The 20,621-nt window shown below is 35.8% G+C and overlaps 1 protein-coding gene across 1 annotated transcript; it reads left to right on the top strand.

The window, feature by feature from the left end:
• Window positions 1-13,039: 13,039 nt before the first annotated feature.
• Window positions 13,040-13,424, top strand: LOC129239108 (uncharacterized proline-rich protein-like). The gene is made up of 2 exons (XM_054874410.1): window positions 13,040-13,109; window positions 13,177-13,424. The coding sequence occupies exons 1-2, from the start codon at window positions 13,052-13,054 to the stop codon at window positions 13,338-13,340; spliced, it is 222 nt and encodes a 73-aa protein (XP_054730385.1). The 5' UTR covers window positions 13,040-13,051; the 3' UTR covers window positions 13,341-13,424.
• Window positions 13,425-20,621: the final 7,197 nt, after the last annotated feature.

Raw genomic sequence — 20,621 nt, 5'->3', positions numbered from 1 at the left:
CTTTTAGTGATTCGAATGCTTTCTGACATTCGTCAGTCCAATCAAATACTTGTCCCTTCTTTACAAGATTATTTAGGCACTTGGTTATTTGAGCAAAATTGTGTACAAAACGTCTATAATAATTGCAAAAAGCTACAAATCTCCTAACCTCGTCACTACTTTTGGGTACGGGGTATTTTTTTCACTTCAAATTTTGATGGGTCTGTTTTTATGCCATCTTGCGTGATCAGATGTCCTAGGTACACGACTTCGGGTTTTAAAAATACGCACTTTCTCGCATTTATAATAATTTTAAGTTATATTTTCGTAGTCTTTCAAAAACTGCAATTAAATTACTGTTGTGGTGTTTTAGACTACAACCAAACACTATAATATCGTCTACGTATAAAAATGCATTGCTATCTAAACCACTCAAAGCTATTGTGAGCATTCTTTGAAAGCTATTGCTAGATATTTTGAGTCCAAATGGTAAGCGTTTAAATTGGTAATGACCTTGTCTTGCGGAGAATGCAGTCAGGTGTCTTGAGTGTTTGTCTAGCGTTATCTGGTGAAGACGTTGAAGACGTTAAGAAATAGTATTGATCCAAACGCAACAATTTTGCTGTAAAAAATCCATTGGGTTAGAACTGAGCTTCATCACAGAGGACAGTTGGGCTCTTCATCCTGTACTAGGCCGCATGCGAAAAAATGTATTCTTAACTCTTTGGACCAGGTCCACATCCTGGCCCAGGAGGTGCTGTTTGAACCTCACAGGGTGTTCGGAAAATGGGTGATTAGTACAAGGTTCGAGTTAATTGTTACTTATGGACCTCCTAGAGAATATGAGAAGCATCCTTTAGTCGAGGATATCAGCGTTTTCTTTCACGTGTTAGCCGGCGCCAGTTATAAACACTAAGTGAAGCCAAATCCTTCTCCATTTGATCTTTCCAAAGCAGAGGAGGCCTTCCTCTTCCGCATTTTGCTTTTGTTGATTTGACTTTTTGGTATTTGGAGAAAACTTCCTTAATGGTTTGCTGATCTTCAAAGTATGTTTTCGTATATACTCGCAAGTAAAGTATATATTCGTTCCCTCAGCACAGTCGGTTTCACGTTACCGGAACGACTCGGATTTACTATATATATATCCGGCCAAGGACTGTCACTCCAGGAGCACTCCCCGTACATGTATGGGGAATGTTTTTGCTGCTAGGACAACTAAAACAACAACAACCGAATGTATTTCAGATCCTTATAAAAACCTATCTGCCGTTCGGAGGCGGCATATATATAATATATATATAATTGGCTAGTACACCCTTTTTGGGTGTTTAGCCGAACTGTTCCTCCTATTTGTGGTGTGCGTCTTGATGTTGTTCCACAAATGGAGGGACCTACAGTTTCAAGCCGACTCCGAACGGCAGATATTTTTATGAGAAGCTTTTTCATGGCATAAATACACTCGGAGGTTTGCCATTGCCTGCCGAGGGGCGACCGCTATTAGAAAAATGTTTTCCTTAATTTTGGTGTGTTCCACCGAGATTCGAACCTACGTTCTCTCCCATTCGGCTACGGCGACCATTCGGAGGCGGCATTGGTACTCCAAAATTACATACATGTGAATATATAAACCTTAGAAGATCCTCGCGGCCGTATTTGAGCTGATACCCTACCAGCTTCAGTTCTTCAAGTCCGCGTAATATCATAGTTTTGCAAAAATATATTACAAAATTTGGTCTACCCTTTTCGAGTAGTTGAAATCGGCTTTAAAGTCGGCAAAAGTACTCGACTGCTCTCGAAAATGCATTCAACTTCACTTTCAGTTGCATCCGAATGCTTAGATATGAAGCCCTTATGGGTACTTGCTCAAAGAGACTTTGCGGAACTGCTAGGCTGGTGAGCTGGCTAGGCAGAGAGCCGCAAGGTTTTTTCCCTATAAGAGAGGACTGTTGTTCCTTCTGAGATGTAGGCTACACGTTAACTCACTGAAAGCGGAGCAAGAGAACAAGTCGTGAACACTGTAATGAGGCTTAATATCTCCTTTAAAATGCCGCTTAGTACAACCAGTTACAATGCATGCATCGTGAAATATAACTTACTAAGGACATCCAGCGGAAAACATTCTTTACTTCCTAATCTACGTCCTAATATTTCACGTCAAGCACGAATGAGAATGAAGTCTGATTCAGCCATATTTACCAAAACAGACAAAGTTAGTTTTAGCACTTTTTACGTCATTGCCTAGTAGCTATAGGAAATTCCGAACGACACGCGCCTGCTATTGAACTGTTAAATGTTTTTAAAACATTGTTTTTCTGCAATCTATTTATTTGCATTGTAGTCGGTAGTTTATTTTAGGAATCTGCCATAAATAAAGTCTTGAATAAATATTGAAGTGTTTATTCAATATTTTACGAAGTAAAATTATGGTATATAAGGCTTGCCAAAATTTAAGTGAGTATCAATTTGCAAACGTTCAACTTCTTGGAAAGATGAAATTCTTCGCGGCTTTATTCTTTGTTATTGCTTTAATAGCCGTCCTAGTTCAAGGTAAGTTTCCCAACAACTTATTCAATTCGTAAATGCAACTTAAATATACAATTTAAAATATTTACAGGACAACCGGAAGGTCCAGGAGCATCTCCACCACCACCACCACCTCCACCATCGGACTCATCATCCTCACCACCACCCCCACCATCGGACTCATCAGCCTCCCCACCACCCCCACCATCGGGCTCATCAGCTCCACCTCCACCTCCACCTCCACCCTCAGCCTAAACTGTGGCTCCTTCTAGCAACTCAACAACAGCTATGTAAAGGGTGGCTTTAACACTTTTGATGGATGTATGAACTATTATGGAAAACCTAAGATTATGTAATTCCAAAATATAAAGTGACAGTTTAAATAAAAGCAATATCTGACTAACTTCAATAAAGGAGCTATTAATTAAAACAGCTTGGCACAGATTGCGCCTCCTCAGTGAGGTTCGCACTTCCTCTTCTTCCGCGAGTCCACTGACTTGAGATCTGCGACTCGTACATACTCGTATTTGTTGGAAAATAAATTTTTTTTATTGTAGTTGACGAATAACACTCGATACGATCGTAGGTGCTCGTGTTACTAATTATTATTATTAGGCTACTGCGCACTGTGACCAAAATAGATCTATTGCGCAAAGGCTACTGAGGTACTCAATATTTTAAGGCTTTTTAAAAATTTTGGCACATTCTAGTGTTTATTGTTCCACAGTTTATATGGAGGCACAGCAGTACCACCAAGGTGCTGTAGCCGTTTTCTGCCTAGTGCAGGACATTTAAAAAAGATGTCTTCTGAATTTTCAGTGTCCATTTCACAGGATCGACAGATGATGGTCTCAGAGAGGCCAATTTTGTTTAAGTAATATCTCAGGCTACAGTGGGTTGTGAAGTAACCAGCTAAAAGTCTTAAGTGTCCTCTGCAAGTGAAAGTAGCTTATGAGCAATTCCTCTGTCCGACGTTAGGAATTGTTTCGCTTTCACTGACCGATAGAGTTTCGTCAGTATTCAACGAACTTCTTCACTTCCCACCTCTCGAGAATTTCGTTGATGTGGCCCTTTCAAAGTCACAGAAAGGTTCAAGACCAATTAGACGCAAACATGCCCCCATATACCATTTTTTTGCTAGATGGTCCGCTATTTCATTCCCCTCTTGTCCAGGAACCCTATTAAGAAGATCCGGGTAGTCATATACCATTTTTGAGGTGATTATTGTTGATAGAAGAAAAAATATCTGCCGTTCGGAGTCGGCTTGAAACTGTAGGTCCCTCCATTTGTGGAACAACATCGGACGCACACCACAAATAGGAGGAGGAGCTCGGCCAAACACCCAAAAAAGGGTGTACGCGCCAATTATATAAATATATATATGTTGTTGATAGAAGGACTTTCAAAGCCGCCTAATTATCTGAAAGTATATAAATGTGAGTTCCTCTCATTTTGCTACGGAGACATTCTCTCACACATATTATATATCAATGGCATGTATTTCTGCCTGGAAGCTAGTTGGGTAGACACCCATTCGAAATTCGATTTTTTAAATTTGTATGTTCCTTAATGAAGACTTGGAAGTTCCTGAAAAGAATGGGTTTGGAAGATAATATGTCCACTGTGTGAAGAATAGGAATGTGTCGGAAGTCTTCTCAGATCTTCACTCTCATATCTCTACTTTTTAGGTCGGAGTTGCCTTTTAGACTTAAGGCGCTCAAACATACTTCTTTTTCAATTAAGACGGGACGCGGTGGTATGCATAGGAGCACATCTAATGCGTCAGTTTGCTATGTTTTCATTGTTCCTGTTATACCGACAATTTGTAGAGATCATTTGCCGCCTTGCGTTGCTTAACTTTGGGCCACCATACTATGGAGGCATAAGTAACTATGGGTTTAACAACTGTAGTGAACGTCCAATAAGTCATTCTGGGGCTGAGGCCCATATGATCTTCCAAGCCTTGTGCAGGCATAGAATGCGCTTATGGCTTTTGCAGTAGCATTCTAGAGATGAGAGTTCTAAGCGAGCGTGTTGTCAAAGTTGATACCAAGGTGGTTCGCTTCTGTGGAGAGTTGAAGAGTCGATCCATTTAGGACAGGATATTTGATGCCAAAGGCACTAGCGCAGTTTTAGATGGGTTAATAGAGAGCCCTTTGGCGGCGCACCATTTGTTTGCTATGTTCAGGGCTTTTTGCATGCGGTTGGAGATGTTCTCCACATGCCAATCCGCTATGTATACTGCGTGTCGTATTACTAATAGTCTTTACTTTGTTAGTGCTCTCCCTACGTGTTGTGTAGTTGTTTCTAACAAAATATTTTCCTCTCGTTTAGCGAAACGTTTTATTCACACATAGACTTCTTAGGTTGCAATAATTGAATGTTACAAGATGACATCATACCAGCACCAAAGCGAAATGGAAGAAAAAAGTGAACATAACAACATCCAACCAAAACAACCAAAAACTTGCAATCTTACAACTAAAACGGCATTTGGTAAAAAACACAAGGTACTCTTCTCAATAAACACAATGATACAATCGGTTGAAATGCTTCTGGTGCAAAAAAGGCGAAAGGTTGCCAATAAGATCATTAAAGCAACTAGTTTCGGTTGCTTGTGATAGGTATAAATCGAGCTTTATAACTCACAACAGCTTGAGTTCCATTAAGACATTGTATAACATAGAAATCTTACTCCACCACCAGAAAAAGAACAATTCGAATATTCAAAAATTAAGACGTAGTCGGAGGAAAGATCAGGGGGAGAAGGACTTAGCTTAACTTGATGTGGCCAAATTTGGACAAACACATTCAAATATTCCTGTTGGACTATCACTGTAAAAGAAACAACCGACCAATCGCATGCAAGGACCATCATTGGAAGCGAGTTAAGACTTATGGATGAATTAGCGTTCGAAATAGGTCCCGCTCAGCAATGGATGAAGATAGTCATGGGCAAGCACTGCAGGGTGACAACATATCCAGCTAAAGATTAACAAGATGAAGGATCGATTTGACCGTTCTGTGAACTCCTAAGATAATTTGGTACTTCTTTAGAAGAATATGATTAAAAGGTTTAATGTTGTGGTGTATCGTTTGCAGCAGTGCAGAACTGAACAGGAAAGTCAAAGTATCATAGTTCACCAAAGAAATTGGTTACATTTGCATCGAAGAATTTTAAGAAGAAGCAAGCAAGTTGTGTTGCCATTAGTTTATGATTTTCATTTAGCAATCCAATGACCGAACTCAGAGTTGAGTTCACTAAATTAACACTGGTGGTTTCTTTTTTTCATTTACGATGGCCACCGTAGCCGACTAGGTTTCTGCGGGACTACTATTCGGCAGGTCCGAAACCCAAACCTGGCATGATGACACCAAAGATACAAAAGATTTACTACGTTTCGGAACCCAGCGAAGAAGATCAGTCGCAACTCATTAGTGGAAGTTCCTTCATTTAGATAACTTTTTCAAAAATACTTTCAACTATGGAAGTTATCCTGAATCCGATTCCTTCGGAATAAATACTAAATAAATAAAGAAGATTTTTAAGATCCCCGTCCGTCATTGCAAGGTCTTCTCAGTATTGATGGAAACTACAGTTTGGACAAGACTATCTGGTTGTGTTGGCTTCCTTACCACGCCCCAGGAGCTCCAAATAAGCCAGTTTTGCTCGTTAAAATAACTGACAATTGAAAATAAGCCTCGTCAGAAAAGATGAATTTACGCAAAATCCGGCATCCAATTCATGCAATTTTACAATTATTAATTACCAAAACAGTCGCAAACTACTGCCCCAAGCATACGAACGTATTTTCGCGAAAATCGATATTAAAGCAAAACGCGCAGTCTTATAGTCAAAAACAAAAAAAAAAAAAAAAAAAAAATCGTGAGAATTAATTTAACAACTAGAGCATTAACAAACTTTAAATATACACATATTTATATATTTATACATATAATACTAATAACATTGAACAAGTGAATTTCCAATTTGTGTAATAGGAATTACCTTCTTATCCCTCACTCAAAATGAATAAGCCACCGGACAATAAAGTAAATTTACCTCCCAATTTACCTGCACTCAAATGGGACAAAACAAAGCAATCAAACTTTACATCGAACGAACCGGTATACCTACTCATGTCCAGACCCAATAACCCAGACAATTTAAAGAATATATCACCCTTTTTGATTCAAAAAGCAATCAACTCAACTTGCGGTGAAGTTGAATATTGCAAAAAAATTATTAGCGGCCAAATTTTGATCAAAACCAAAAACGGCTCACAAGCTAACAAATTAACGACACTAACAGCGCTTTCAAACACAATCATTGTTGAGATTACACCACACAAGACACTTAATTATTCGAAAGGCGTAATATATTGTAACGAACTACGATCAATACCCGAAAGTGAAATTCTCGATGAACTAAAACCCCAAAATGTATGCGAGGTGAAAAAAATACTCAAAAAAGTGAACAATGACCTGATTGAAACAGGATTAATTATATTAACATTTGCCACAACAACATTGCCAACGAAAATACATATCGGTTATATTAAAACAACAGTTCGCCCATACATCCCCCCACCAATGCGATGCAAAAATTGTTTTAAATTTAATCACGTAGCTAAATTCCGCAAAAGTCCAAAGTCCTGCCATAACTGTGCAAGCAATTACCATATTAACGACGAAACCCAAGAGAAATGTAATAATCCTACGAAATGCGGCAATTGCGATGCGAACGGACTAACATGTACTAATGACACCACTCTCGACAAAAAATGTCCCATATTTATACGCGAGAAAGAAATCCAAACAATTAAGATCACCTCACAAGTCGACAACAAAACTGCACGAGCCATTTACAAAGAACGACATCCACACAACAACTATACATTTGCAGAAGTCACCAGTCAACATACATCTAAACAAACAACACTCAACTCACAATCAGAACATCAAAACTCACCACACTTTAATCACCCACCCGCAGTACAGCCAACAAAACCACCAACAAAACCAACCACACCAACTACCAATTCTCTCACTGAAAATAGCATGGAAAGAAAAATCATGCAATATTCAGATGTAATGAGCGAATCAGAGACAGATGACAGCTTAGAATCCACATCTACATCAAAGCAGAAGATAAAAAGCCTACCAAAAAATACATCGAAACGACTACAATCACAGATAAAAAAACTTAACAAAAAAAAAGTAACCCTAATAACACTACAACTAGCCAAAACGTTAATTATCCTAATATTCCTAAAACTAGAACTATATATACTTATGCATACTTATTCCTAACTTACTCACACCTTATATAAATACTTATTAAATCTTAATTTAGTTAATTCAAAACAAAAACACGAGCACTTATGTACCTATTCTACTGATATATGACGCCCTCACTAAAAATCATACAATGGAATATACGAGGATACCAAAATAACTACAACGAACTACAAATATTACTAACACAAATCAGACCACGCGTAATTACCCTGCAAGAGACACACATCCAAAACTCGATACCAATGCCAACGCCTATTAATTATAATATATACACATCCACAAACCCATGCAACTCATTTGGAGGATCTGCTATTCTTATACATAAATCCATACAGCATAAAATAATAAACCACACTACTAACACTTTTGATATAGTTAGTATACAAATACAGTCCGTACTCAAATTTACAATTAGTTCCATCTACCTTTCACCAAACAAAAACTTCAATACCAAAAACCTTCAAGATATTTTGGACAGCTTGCAACCACTAATTTTAATTACCGTTGACTTTAATAGTTGGCATCCAAACTGGGGATCCCCCAAAAGCAACAGCAGAGGTAATAAGCTCTTTAAATTCGTTAGTCAATCAAGACTAATTCTTTTGAACGATGGCTCACCAACCCACTTTACAACACACCATACATTCACTCATGTGGATTTAACCATAGCCTCACCTTCCATAGCCCTGCAAAGTAATTGGCAAGTAGAATCCTGCCTTTTCGGCAGCGACCACTTCCCAATAACCACAACCATCTTTAACAACCAATCAAACACCACAATAAATATCAGACCCAGGTTTAACCTTAATAAAGCTTATTGGGAAAAATTCAGCACCCTAGCGAATATACTATGTCAAGCTAAACCACACAGCAATAATACAAATAAAGAAGCGGCACCCGACACACAATATCATACTCCAAAGCGCGAATGAAGCAATCCCTCAAACGAATTACAATACGAAAAAATGTACACCTTGGTGGAACAAAGAACTCGAAAGATTGAAGAAAGATAGAAATCGCTTTTGGAATAAAGTAAAAAGACACATAACAACTGAAAACATAATAAACTACAAAAGAGCAAATGCTCTATTTAAAAGAGAACTTAAATTATCCAAAAACAAGGCAATGCATAAGTTTACAAGCCACATTCACCCCCATACACCCACTGGACAGTTATGGCACACTATACGTCGATTATGCGGCTTAAAAACATAAATTCCGATACACAGTATAGCCCTACAAGATCCAATCCAAACTACCACAACCAATAAACTTACGATAGCCAACTCATTTGGAAAATACTGGTCAAATGAAGCCAGCGACACCAACTTTACACAATCATTTTTAGACCACAAATACTCCTCCTTAACACCAATTAACAGCTTAACCCCCAAATAGAAAGCGATATAACTCCAATAGAACTCTCTATAGCTTTGTCAAAACTTAAGGGTCGCACCCCAGGTACTGATAGAATTTCTTACCCCATGATAAAAAACTTACCGGCGGCCATGAAAACCCGTTTACTTTGTCTTTATAACAACATTTTAAACAATCAAATTCCTCAAATGTACAAAAACAGTCTCGTCCTCCCTATACATAAACCAAACCAAGATAAATCCTCCATCAAATCCTACCGTCCAATATCCTTGAACCCGGTCTGCGCAAAATTATTAGACAAAGTAGTAGCTAATCGGCTATGGTGGTTTGTTTCCTGCAACAAACTACTACATAGCCAGCAAATCGGATTTAGAAAGGGTAAATCAGTGTCTGATTATCCAGTATATCTAGACCATCAGATCACGTCCTCCCTATCCCAAAAAAAGCATTTGTCAATCATCTCACTCGACTTTACTAAAGCATTTGACAAAATCGGAGGACACACCATTCTAGACCAGCTCTTAGAATGGAAAATAGGTCCTAAAATATTAAACTATATCAAACATTTTATGACAAACAGAAAAATTAAAATAAGAATAGATTCTCACTTCTCCGAAACATATCCACTCCAGAATGGGATACCCCAAGGATCCCCAATTTCAGTTATACTATTTCTTATAGCATACCACAAACTCAGCAACATTTTATCATTACACAAAGAAATAGACTTTCTAGCTTACGCAGACGATTTCACTCTCATAAAAAAATGAATAAACATGAAAATACAAACATAGATCTCAACGACATTCACAACGATATTTTGAACTGGTGCAATTACTCAGGAGCAAGCCTCTCAACAGAAAAAAGTAAACACATACACATATGCAGGAAAAAACACTGTCATCCAATTATCACATGCAACAACTTTATAATAAACAACGTCGAAAACTTAAAAATATTAGGTATCGAATTTAATAAAAGATATAGATGGGAAGCCCACATTTCAAAACTTGTCAACTCATTAAATAAACGTTTGAACATAATAAAATGCCTTTCAAGCCCAAAACTGAACGCTAACACAAGTTCAATCATTGCCGCTACCAAATCTTTAATTGTATCAAAAATTTACTATGGATTATACCTTTTTGGCTACGCACCTAAGTCAAATATCAACAAACTCAACTCATTACTAAACTCTGCTATACGAACCGCCTTAGGCGCATACCGTACTACACCGATTCCCAACATGACGTTCGAAACAGGCATACCTCCGTTAACACAAATGAGGGAGTTTGCCACAACAAAACTTTGCAAAAACCTAATCGTTAATGACCAGTCAACACTTTCAAAACTTACACCCAAAGTAATAATTTCTAAACGAAAACACAAAATTCAATCAACACTCAAACGCATAATAGAAAAATCTCTGGAATTAGATATTCCCATCAATTATAAACCTAAGACCATCACCCGATTTCCTGGATGGCAACTAACTTTCAATGCCATAGATACATCACTCCACCATTGGAAAAAAGACAATACACCTTCAACAATATTTCAAAAACTCTTCTCAGAATTAACCAACAAACTTATAAAAAAAAAGTTCCAACTAATCTTCACAGACGGTTCAAAAAGCGCAAACCAAACAAGCTTCAGCGTTATATACAATGACAGAATATTAATTAGCAAGGTCTTACCTTATTACAGCACAAATTTTGCTGCAGAAACGATAGCCATATTTGAAGCAGTACAATATGCTAGCCAAACACCTGGAAAATTTGCAATCTGTTCCGATTCCTTAGCGTCATTAGAAATGGTAAAAAATATAAACAATAATAATTATTATACAGACTACATAAGAAACTGCTTACTAAAATTCAAAAATAAAATCGAACTCATATGGATACCAGGACACGCTAAAATCAAGGGCAACGAACTAGCAGATTTAGCAGCAAAAGAAGCACAAAACCGCCCCCTAACTATGTCTCTGAACCTTCTACACACAGATATTAAAAAACATATAACAAAAATATTCAAAAATAAACAACACTCCACATTCGAACAAACAACAAGCTGGTACAAATTTGTTAACCCACAGAAGCAAGCAATCAATGAACACACATTTACACATAATACTACATAACATAACTAGAAGGGAAATAACAAAAATAATTAGACTACGACTTGGGCACACACGACTAACACACGAATATTTAATAAAAAAAAGACCTAAATATCTGCAAATACTGCAATATCTCAGCTCCAAACATCAAACACATCCTAGACGACTGTACACATTTTACAAACCACAGAAAATCACTAAACAACACAAAACCTACTGATCTACTTTTAAACAATTCTACAGAGAACATTATTAAACTTATAAACTATTTATCTCCACTTGATCTTTCCAAAGCAGAGGAGGCCTTCCTCTTTCGCATTTTGCTTTTGTTGATTTGACTTTTTGGTATTTGGAGAAAACTTCCTTAATGGTTTGCTGATCTTCAAAGTATGTTTTCGTATATATTCGCAAGTAAAGTATATATTCGTTCCCTCAGTACAGTCGGTTTCACGTTACCGGAACGACTCGGATTTACTATATATATATCCGGCCAAGGACTGTCACTCCAGGAGCACTCCCCGTACATGTATGGGGAATGTCTTTGCTGCTAGGACAACTAAAACAACAACAACCGAATGTATTTCAGATCCTTATAAAAAACTATCTGCCGTTCGGAGCTGGCATATATAATATATATATAATTGGCTAGTACACCCTTTTTGGGTGTTTAGCCGAACTGCTCCTCCTATTTGTGGTGTGCGTCTTGATGGTGTTCTACAAATGAAGGGACCTACAGTTTCAAGCCGACTCCAAACGGCAGATATTTTTATGAGAAGCTTTTTCATGGCATAAATACACTCGGAGGTTTGCCATTGCCTGCCGAGGGGCGACCGCTATTAGAAAAATGTTTTCCTTAATTTTGGTGTGTTCCATCGAGACTCGAACATACGTTCTCTTTGTGAATTCCGAATGGTAGCCACGCACTAACCCATGCGGCTACGACGACCATTCGGAGGCGGCATTGGTACTCCAAAATTACATACTATACATGTGAATATATGAACCTTAGAAGATCCTCGCGGCCGTATTTGAGCTGATACCCTACCAGCTTCAGTTCTTCAAGTCCGCGTAATATCATAGTTTTGCAAAAATACAAAATTTGGTCTACCCTTTTCGAGTAGTTGAAATCGGCTTTAAAGTCGGCAAAAGTACTCGACTGCTCTCGAAAATGCATTCAACTCCACTTTCAGTTGCATCCGAATGCTTAGATATGAAGCCCTTATGGGTAGTTGCTCAAAGAGACTTTGCGGAACTGCTAGGCTGGTGAGCTGGCTAGGCAGAGAGCCGCAAGGTTTTTTTCCTATAAGAGAGGACTGTGGTTCCTTCTGAGATGTAGGCTACACGTTAACTCACTGAAAGCGGAGCAAGAGAACAAGTCGTGAACACTGTAATGAGGCTTAATATCTCCTTTAAAATGCCGCTTAGTACAACCAGTTACAATGCATGCCATATTTACCAAAACAGACAAAGTTAGTTTTAGCACTTTTTACGTCATTGCCTAGTAGCTATAGGAAATTCCGAACGACACGCGCCTGCTATTGAACTGTTAAATGTTTTTAAAACATTGTTTTTCTGCGATCTATTTATTTGCATTGTAGTCGGTAGTTTATTTTAGGAATTTGACATAAATAAAGTCTTGAATAAATATTGAAGTGTTTATTCAATATTTTACTAAGTAAAATTATGCTATATAAGGCTTGCCAAAATTAAAGTGAGTATCAATTAGCAAACGTTGAACTTCTTGGAAAGATGAAATTTTTCGCGGCTCTATTCTTTGTTATTGCTTTAATAGCCGTCCTAGTTCAAGGTAAGTTTCCCAACAACTTATTCAATTCGTAAATGCAACTTAAATATACAATTTAAAATATTTACAGGACAACCGGAGGGTCCAGGAGCATCTCCACCACCACCACCACCTCCACCATCAAACTCATCAGCCTCCCCACCACCCCCACCATCGGACGCATCATCCTCACCACCACCCCCACCATCGGACTCATCATCCTCACCACCACCTCCACCTCCACCCTCAGCCTAAACTGTGGCTCCTTCTAGCAACTCAACAACAGCTATGTAAAGGGTGGCTTTAACACTTTTGATGGATGTATGAACTATTATGGGAAACCTAAGATTATGTAATTCCAAAATATAAAGTGACAGTTTAAATAAAAGCAAGATCTGACTAACTTCAATAAAGGAGCTATTAATTAAAACGGCTTGGCACAGATTGCGCCTCCTCAGTGAGGTTCGCACTTCCTCTTCTTCCGCGAGTCCACTGACTTGAGATCTGCCACTCGTACACACTCGTATTTGTTGGAAAATAAATTTTTTTTATTGTAGTTGACGAATAACACTCGATACGATCGTAGGTGCTCGTGTTACTAATTATTATTATTAGGCTACTGCGCACTGTGACCAAAATAGATCTATTGCGCAAAGCCTACTGAGGTACCCAATATTTTAAGGCTTTTTAAAAATTTTGGCACATTCTAGTGTTTATTGTTCCACAGTTTATATGGAGGTGCAGCAGTACCACCAAGGTGCTGTAGCCGTTTTCTGCCTAGTGCAGGACATTTAAAAAAGATGTGTTCTGAATTTTCAGTGTCCATTTCACAGAATCGACAGATGAAGGTCTCAGAGGGGCCAATTTTGTTTAAGTAATATCTCAGGCTACAGTGGGTTGTGAAGTAACCAGCTAAAAGTCTTAAGTGTCCTCTGCAAGTGAAAGTAGCTTATGAGCAATTCCTCTGTCCGACGTTAGGAATTGTTTCGCTTTCACTGACCGATAGAGTTTCGTCAGTATTCAACGAACTTCTTCACTTCCCACCTCTCGAGAAATTCGTTGATGTGGCCCTTTCAAAGTCCACAGAAAGGTTCAGGACAAATTAGAGGCATGTTTGCCCTTTTTTGCTAGATGGTCCTCTATTTCATTTCCCTCGTGCCCAGGAACCCTATTAAGAAGATTCGGGCCATTTTTGAGGTGATTGTTGTTGATAGAAGAAAAAATATCTGCCGTTCGGAGTCGGCTTGAAACTGTAGGTCCCTCCATTTGTGGAACAACATCGGACGCACACCACAAATAGGAGGAGGAGCTCGGCCAAACACCCAAAAAAGGGTGTATATATAAAAATGAAATGATGTTCGTTTGTCCGCATTTTTTTGGGCCGATACGAGGCCAATTTTATTCGTTCTTTTTTCATATTATAGGGATCCACTAGGGGAAGGTTTTTAGCAAAAAAAATTTCTTTTAAATATTTTCTTCATATAAAAAAAAGAAAAAATCAAAATATTGTCCAAAACAAAACTTGCTCGATTGTTAGATTAAAGTAAGTTTCGAATCGACATTCATTTTATGTGTAATTTTATGTGTACAACTTTTTTTGAATTTTTTGTATTTGTGTTGTGATACAGAAATGTATTGTATACAGAAATTTCAACCCTGCAAACCAACGTTCACCAGTTTTTCCAATTTTACCAACACATTCACTCAATTTTTCCAATAATACCCACACAATCACATTTAATTCTTTTGTCATTTTTGATTGGTTTATACATATATTTATCTCATAATTTTCGTGAATACTTATTAAACTTAACTATAGTGAGTGCGAAAGTGACAGCAAAAAACAAGTTGCAAATGTCAAATACAAAAATGAATCGCGTTTAATTCTGTGAAAATCTCCAAGCGAAAAGGTAAGTTCAACAATTTTTAGTAAATTTTGCAATTATATATCTATTTAAACTAATAAAATGTATTTTTATTTTCAGCAAAACGTATTCACAACTTCAAGAGGTGCATCAGCAATACAAAAGCAATTCAATTCCAAATTAAAGAAGAAAACAAAGCGGGGATCTTTCTATTGGTAAGTTTGCTCAATGTAAGACAAATTCTTTTTCGTTTATAAAATGTGCAAAAGCATGACCAGTGTCGGTGGTCATAGCTTTTGCATCCATACGCACACTGCGCAGTGTGTTTTGTGAAAAATAAGGGTTGAAAAGTAATTTGTTGCCCATACAGGATCAGTGCGGGGATCCTAACCTCAAATGCATATGTGTTTCTCATAGCTATGGGCAACAAATCTTTTCAATATGCCCGCTGCGTAGTGTATATGAATTAAATATGCAATATATGTATGTACATATATACTGCGAAGTAAAATTCTTATGCATGTACATACATACCATACACTGTATGTAAATATGCACGGTTGGTGCATGAAATATGTATAAAACCTCTAATTTAATCTTTTCCATTTTGTATTAATAACATCTTTTTATACTATATATGTAGGTACAGCAAGATAAACGGCGATACAATCAGGAAATTTAAAAGGGGTCTGCATCTGACTCGGTAAGTATTAAATCAGTGAATGTGAAATGGAAGATATGGGAAGTGAAAATGAAGATATGGAAAGGCATGACCAGTGCGGTTGGTCATAGCTTTTGTTTATACACTGTGCAGTGCATTGATATAATTGTGTGGCCAAGAAATGTGTCACAGGATCAGTGCGATTAATCCAAACCAAAAAGATGTGCATATGCTGTTTGTGGTTTGGTTAATAGCAGTCGCGTGCGCAGTGTAAGTAAATGGAAAAAATGTATGCACGTTTGTAGGATAAGAATAAAATTGTGATATACATATATGTATGTAAATATTTATATACACGAACGTGCATACACTTTTCCATTTATGCATAAGAAATATGCATATACATACATATAAGCAATTTGTGAAAAGTTGTGTATATCTACATATGTTTATATAAATAATCTATATTATTAAACTAATAAATCTTTTTTATCCTTAACTTCTAGGTCGTAAGCGATTTCATTAAAAGGGAGACGTGAAAATTTACCAGCATCCAGGGCAGATTCAGTAAGTATTTTGTAATTTTTCAATTATTATTTTATTTTTAGTCTGATATTACAGTAGAAGCCCGATAAGTACAATTGGAAAATTTCAGCAATGATTGCACTTAGCGAAAAATTGCACTTTTGCGAATTTCTCCTGTGGATCGAGGAATACCTAGGGAAAAATATTTTAACTCTATTCAATGCAATTTTCGATTGCGTTTTCTCGTAATACTTTTCCAGTGCTTTTGATCGGATATCATGCAAACAAACATAGCTTCACAATCACCTTCATCTATTCCTAATTCCAAAATTAATTGTACCCAATACGCTTTTCCAGCATTTAACAATTTAAGTAAACAATTTCTTCGAACAAGAATTCTTTTGCGCCCGAAAATTGCAATTTTTTATTGCTCTTTTCGAGTTTTCTATGGCCTCAAGATCGAATTGTACTTTCCGCGAAATTGCAGTTATCGGTATTGCACTTATCGGGCTTCTACTGTATATCTTTCACATATGTATTTTTTCTAATTATTGAAATTTGTGTTTAATTTTTCTTGTAGAACACATTAATACACACACACGTACACGCAGCGGAGGAATTGGTTAAGTATCGTAGTTAGAACAATGGTTTTAATGAGCCACAACCGACATAAACAAGTAGTTAGAAAACAAAAACAAAAAATTAATATTCAAAATAACTAATAACTAAAACTAAAATATTTCTAAACCTAATTTTATAATGTCAAATTACTTAAATTCATGTTCACTTTCACAAAACCAAATTTAAGAATGTAAATATTATACTAATTTATGTACATAAAAACTAAACCGTAAACTTTTCTAATAACTAAACTAATTAATGTATATAAATAACCAAAACTAAAATTTGTCTAACACCAAAACCTAATTTAAGAATGTAAATATTATACTAATTTATGTACATAAAAACTAAACCGTAAACTTTTCTAATAACTAAACTAATTAATGTATATAAATAACCAAAACTAAAATTTGTCTAACACCAAAACCTAATTTAAGAATGTAAATATTATACTAATTTATGTACATTAAAACTAAAACGTAAACTTTTCTAAAAACTAAACTAATTCATGTATATAAATAACTAAAACTAAAATTTGTCTAACACCAAACCTAATTTTATAATGTAAATATTAAAATAAATAACTAAAACTTAACGTAATTTTGTAATGTAAATAGTAAATTAATATAAATAGCTGTACATAAATAGAACATACTAAAAAAATTATTATATTAATTGTATTAATTTTCTTTAGAAACTAAAAATTAACTAAATAAATATTAAAATGATTCAATATTCAATAAATAACCATTTGTATCAGTAATTTTGAAGGATTATTGTATATAGGATCCGTAAGTATTACCTACAAAATTACCCTTTTGAAGAGATTCTGTTAACTATGTGTTAACAACGAAATTCACTTATTCATGAGATTCTGTTAGCTACATGTTAACAACGAAATTCACTAGTTTATCCAATTCTGTTAACTACATGTTAGCAATAACATTCACCAGCCCAAAAGATTCTGTTCACTACATGTTAACAATGAAATTCACTAGTTTATGGAATTCTGTTAACTACATGTTCACAATAACATTCACCAGCCCAAAAGATTCTGTTCACTACATGTTAACAACAACATTCACCGGCCCAAAAGATTCTGTTCACTACATGTTAACAACGAAATTCACTAGTTCATGAAATTCTGTTCACTACATGTTAACAACAACATTCATGAGTTCAGAAGGTTTTGTTCACTACATGTTACCCACATCATTCACAACTTGAATGTCAATTAGAGCAGCACAGCAGTATTGAGAAATTTCTGTTAGTGCGAGCGAATAAAATCATCACACGTATAGACTGGAAGTAGGTAGAAAGTGCACGGCGTAGAATATAAAATTACTACAAAGCTCACAACTTCACAGGTGAACGATACCCACAAGTTAGCAGGGTAAATAGCAGGTAGTTGGTTTGCAGGGAAATGATTCGAATGAAAATTTTTTTTTTTTTTTATTTCTTCCATAAAATATTACACCTGTCGTTAGACAATAAGTAATTTGATTTACAAAAAGATGGAATGAGAGTGATATTGAAGGGCCAATGCCCCCAAGCTCATTTAGAAGAAATATATACATACTAGCGGACCCTCTGCCTGCTTCGCTAGGCATATCAAAATTAAGAATGAATAATGAACACTCGATTTAAATTCACTCTATGTGCATTTATTTTTTTACAATATAAAATTAATGTTGATTTTAAACTTAAGCTAACGCAAAGCCTTTTCGTAAACTACATTTTTTGTTTTGCCCTGTGTTGTGGTATAAATAAACAGAACTGATGGTTTTCCTACACGTGAACATGATACATGTAATTGTTCGTGGGAGAAGCATGGATATTCTAAGTCAATTCCGCATAATTCCAGCGATTGTCCTTGTGCTTTGTTTATTGTGTTTGTTTTAATCTATCTTGCTCATTACGTTGCATAGGTTCTTCAGGTGAATGGCCTGAACGTGATCTGGCCATACGTTCCCTTTGATGTTGGTTTTGAATTTCTCGCTCTTCTTGTGATTGATTTTGCCTTTCATTTGATCTATTTTGCGTTCTACGCGACCGACGACCAATATCATTTATTCGCGGGCGCGGCATTTCTAAAATAAAGCGATGAAAATATAAGTAATATAATTTTCTTTTTTCTATTGTTGAAATTAAATTTCTAATTCTTTTGGCCGCATAAGTTGATTTCAAATTAGTTAAAACAAAATAATTGAAGAGTAATGAATTTAATCAAAAAAACATGAAAAACACACAATGTGCATTACAATCGCTAACAACAACAACGAAACCACCGTTTTTTTTTATTTTCACAGATTATTAAAATTTTACGCACAATACATTTTATTTTTATAAATTTTTTCCCAAAAAAAAAAACACAACAATGAAAAACGTACTTTAAAATTCTTGACCACTCAACAAATGGTTTTGATACAGCTGATTATGTTGACCTCAGTATATCCAGTAAACAAACTGTGGTGAAAGTACTTTATAAGGACCAAGTTTATAGTGGTGAGGTTTTAAGTACAACACAATTTTCCGTACGCAATTTGGCAAAAATAGTAATCTTTAGAAATCATAAAAAAAAAGTTGCAAATTTTAGAGAAATTTTTAAAAGAAAAACTAATACATGCATTTACTTGAATACGTAAACACCAAAAGTATACTAAAATGACTATTTAATGCGTTGTTTGATACAAATTTATATTATTGCTCAAAACCTTCTGCGCGCTGTCGCTGTCTTTTTGTTTCTGTATCGCATCGCGGTGAATTCACGTTTTTCAGAAAGTTGGCAACAGAAGAAAATTGAAGAAAGTACATATTTTGCTCATATTTGCTATTTTAGTTGTTAAATGAAAATGTGTTTCAGGTATTTTTTAATGTTGCAACTATTCTTTGGCTTTGACACTGCTTACACTCACAAAATAATCCACCTCTTTTAAACACACATACAAATATAATTATTTATTTTGGTTTTTCCACTCGTCAAAGCAGAACATAAGGTTGCATTATTTAATTATTACCTAATACAAACTTGTTCTCTTTTAACAATGATAATATTACTATGTGAAATCAAGTAAATATGCATTTTTGTATTATATCCTGAGCATTTGTCTTCAGCGCTATACCAATGCTCGAACACTTGGAGCATGAAATTTACAGAAGTATTGTAACAGAAATCCCTGAGAGCGCTATTTTAGTTATACCTGCTTTTAGGCATTTATCTCGTAAACGTACGTTTGCCCATATAAAATTGTCTACCTAAATGCATGAAAAAAGTGTTAGCATAACTTTTTCGAGTATATATACATACAGGAGGATTTATTTTTTACATATTGCTCGTCGGCTTTCGCGTTTTCTTTTCTTGGTTTTAGACTTTCACCACAAAAAAATTACGCAAACCCATGAACAAAGTTATACTAAAATCATCAACCATCAAATTAACACATTTTATTTTTTAAAAGAACATTTATGGCGACTGTCGATCCATATTGATGTATTTCAAAAAATGTATGGATTCAACCGCTGAATAATTTCGTATATTTTAAATCCATCTAAACTTTTACATTTGCGCATTTATATATATGTATTTAACATTTAATTTAAGTAAACGTTTCAACATTTGTCCAAAAACTTTGAACTTCGAAAAATACAGGCTTATGGTTATTAATGGAATCAAATATACAATATTTAACGAATTTTTATTTTAAATAAATCATTAAACGTTCAAATGAAGCTCAAAATATTTTTCCAGTTTAAAAAAAAGCAATGTGCTTTGATGCCGTGTCACGCATGCATAAAAGGGAAACAAAAGAGAGGACAACTATTGCGTTACGAATAATACAGTCCCATACGTCACTCGACATCGAA

This window comes from Anastrepha obliqua, chromosome 2 (assembly GCF_027943255.1).
Source record: "Anastrepha obliqua isolate idAnaObli1 chromosome 2, idAnaObli1_1.0, whole genome shotgun sequence".
Lineage (NCBI taxonomy): Eukaryota > Metazoa > Arthropoda > Insecta > Diptera > Tephritidae > Anastrepha > Anastrepha obliqua.
This window is presented reverse-complemented; position numbering and strand designations above follow the sequence as displayed.

Coding starts and splice junctions, on each gene's coding strand:
- LOC129239108 (XM_054874410.1), top strand. CDS start 13,052: ATGAAATTTTTCGCGGCTCTATTCTTTGTTATTGCTTTAATAGCCGTC. Junction 13,110..13,176: donor AATAGCCGTCCTAGTTCAAG/GTAAGTTTCCCA, acceptor AAATATTTACAG/GACAACCGGAGGGTCCAGGA.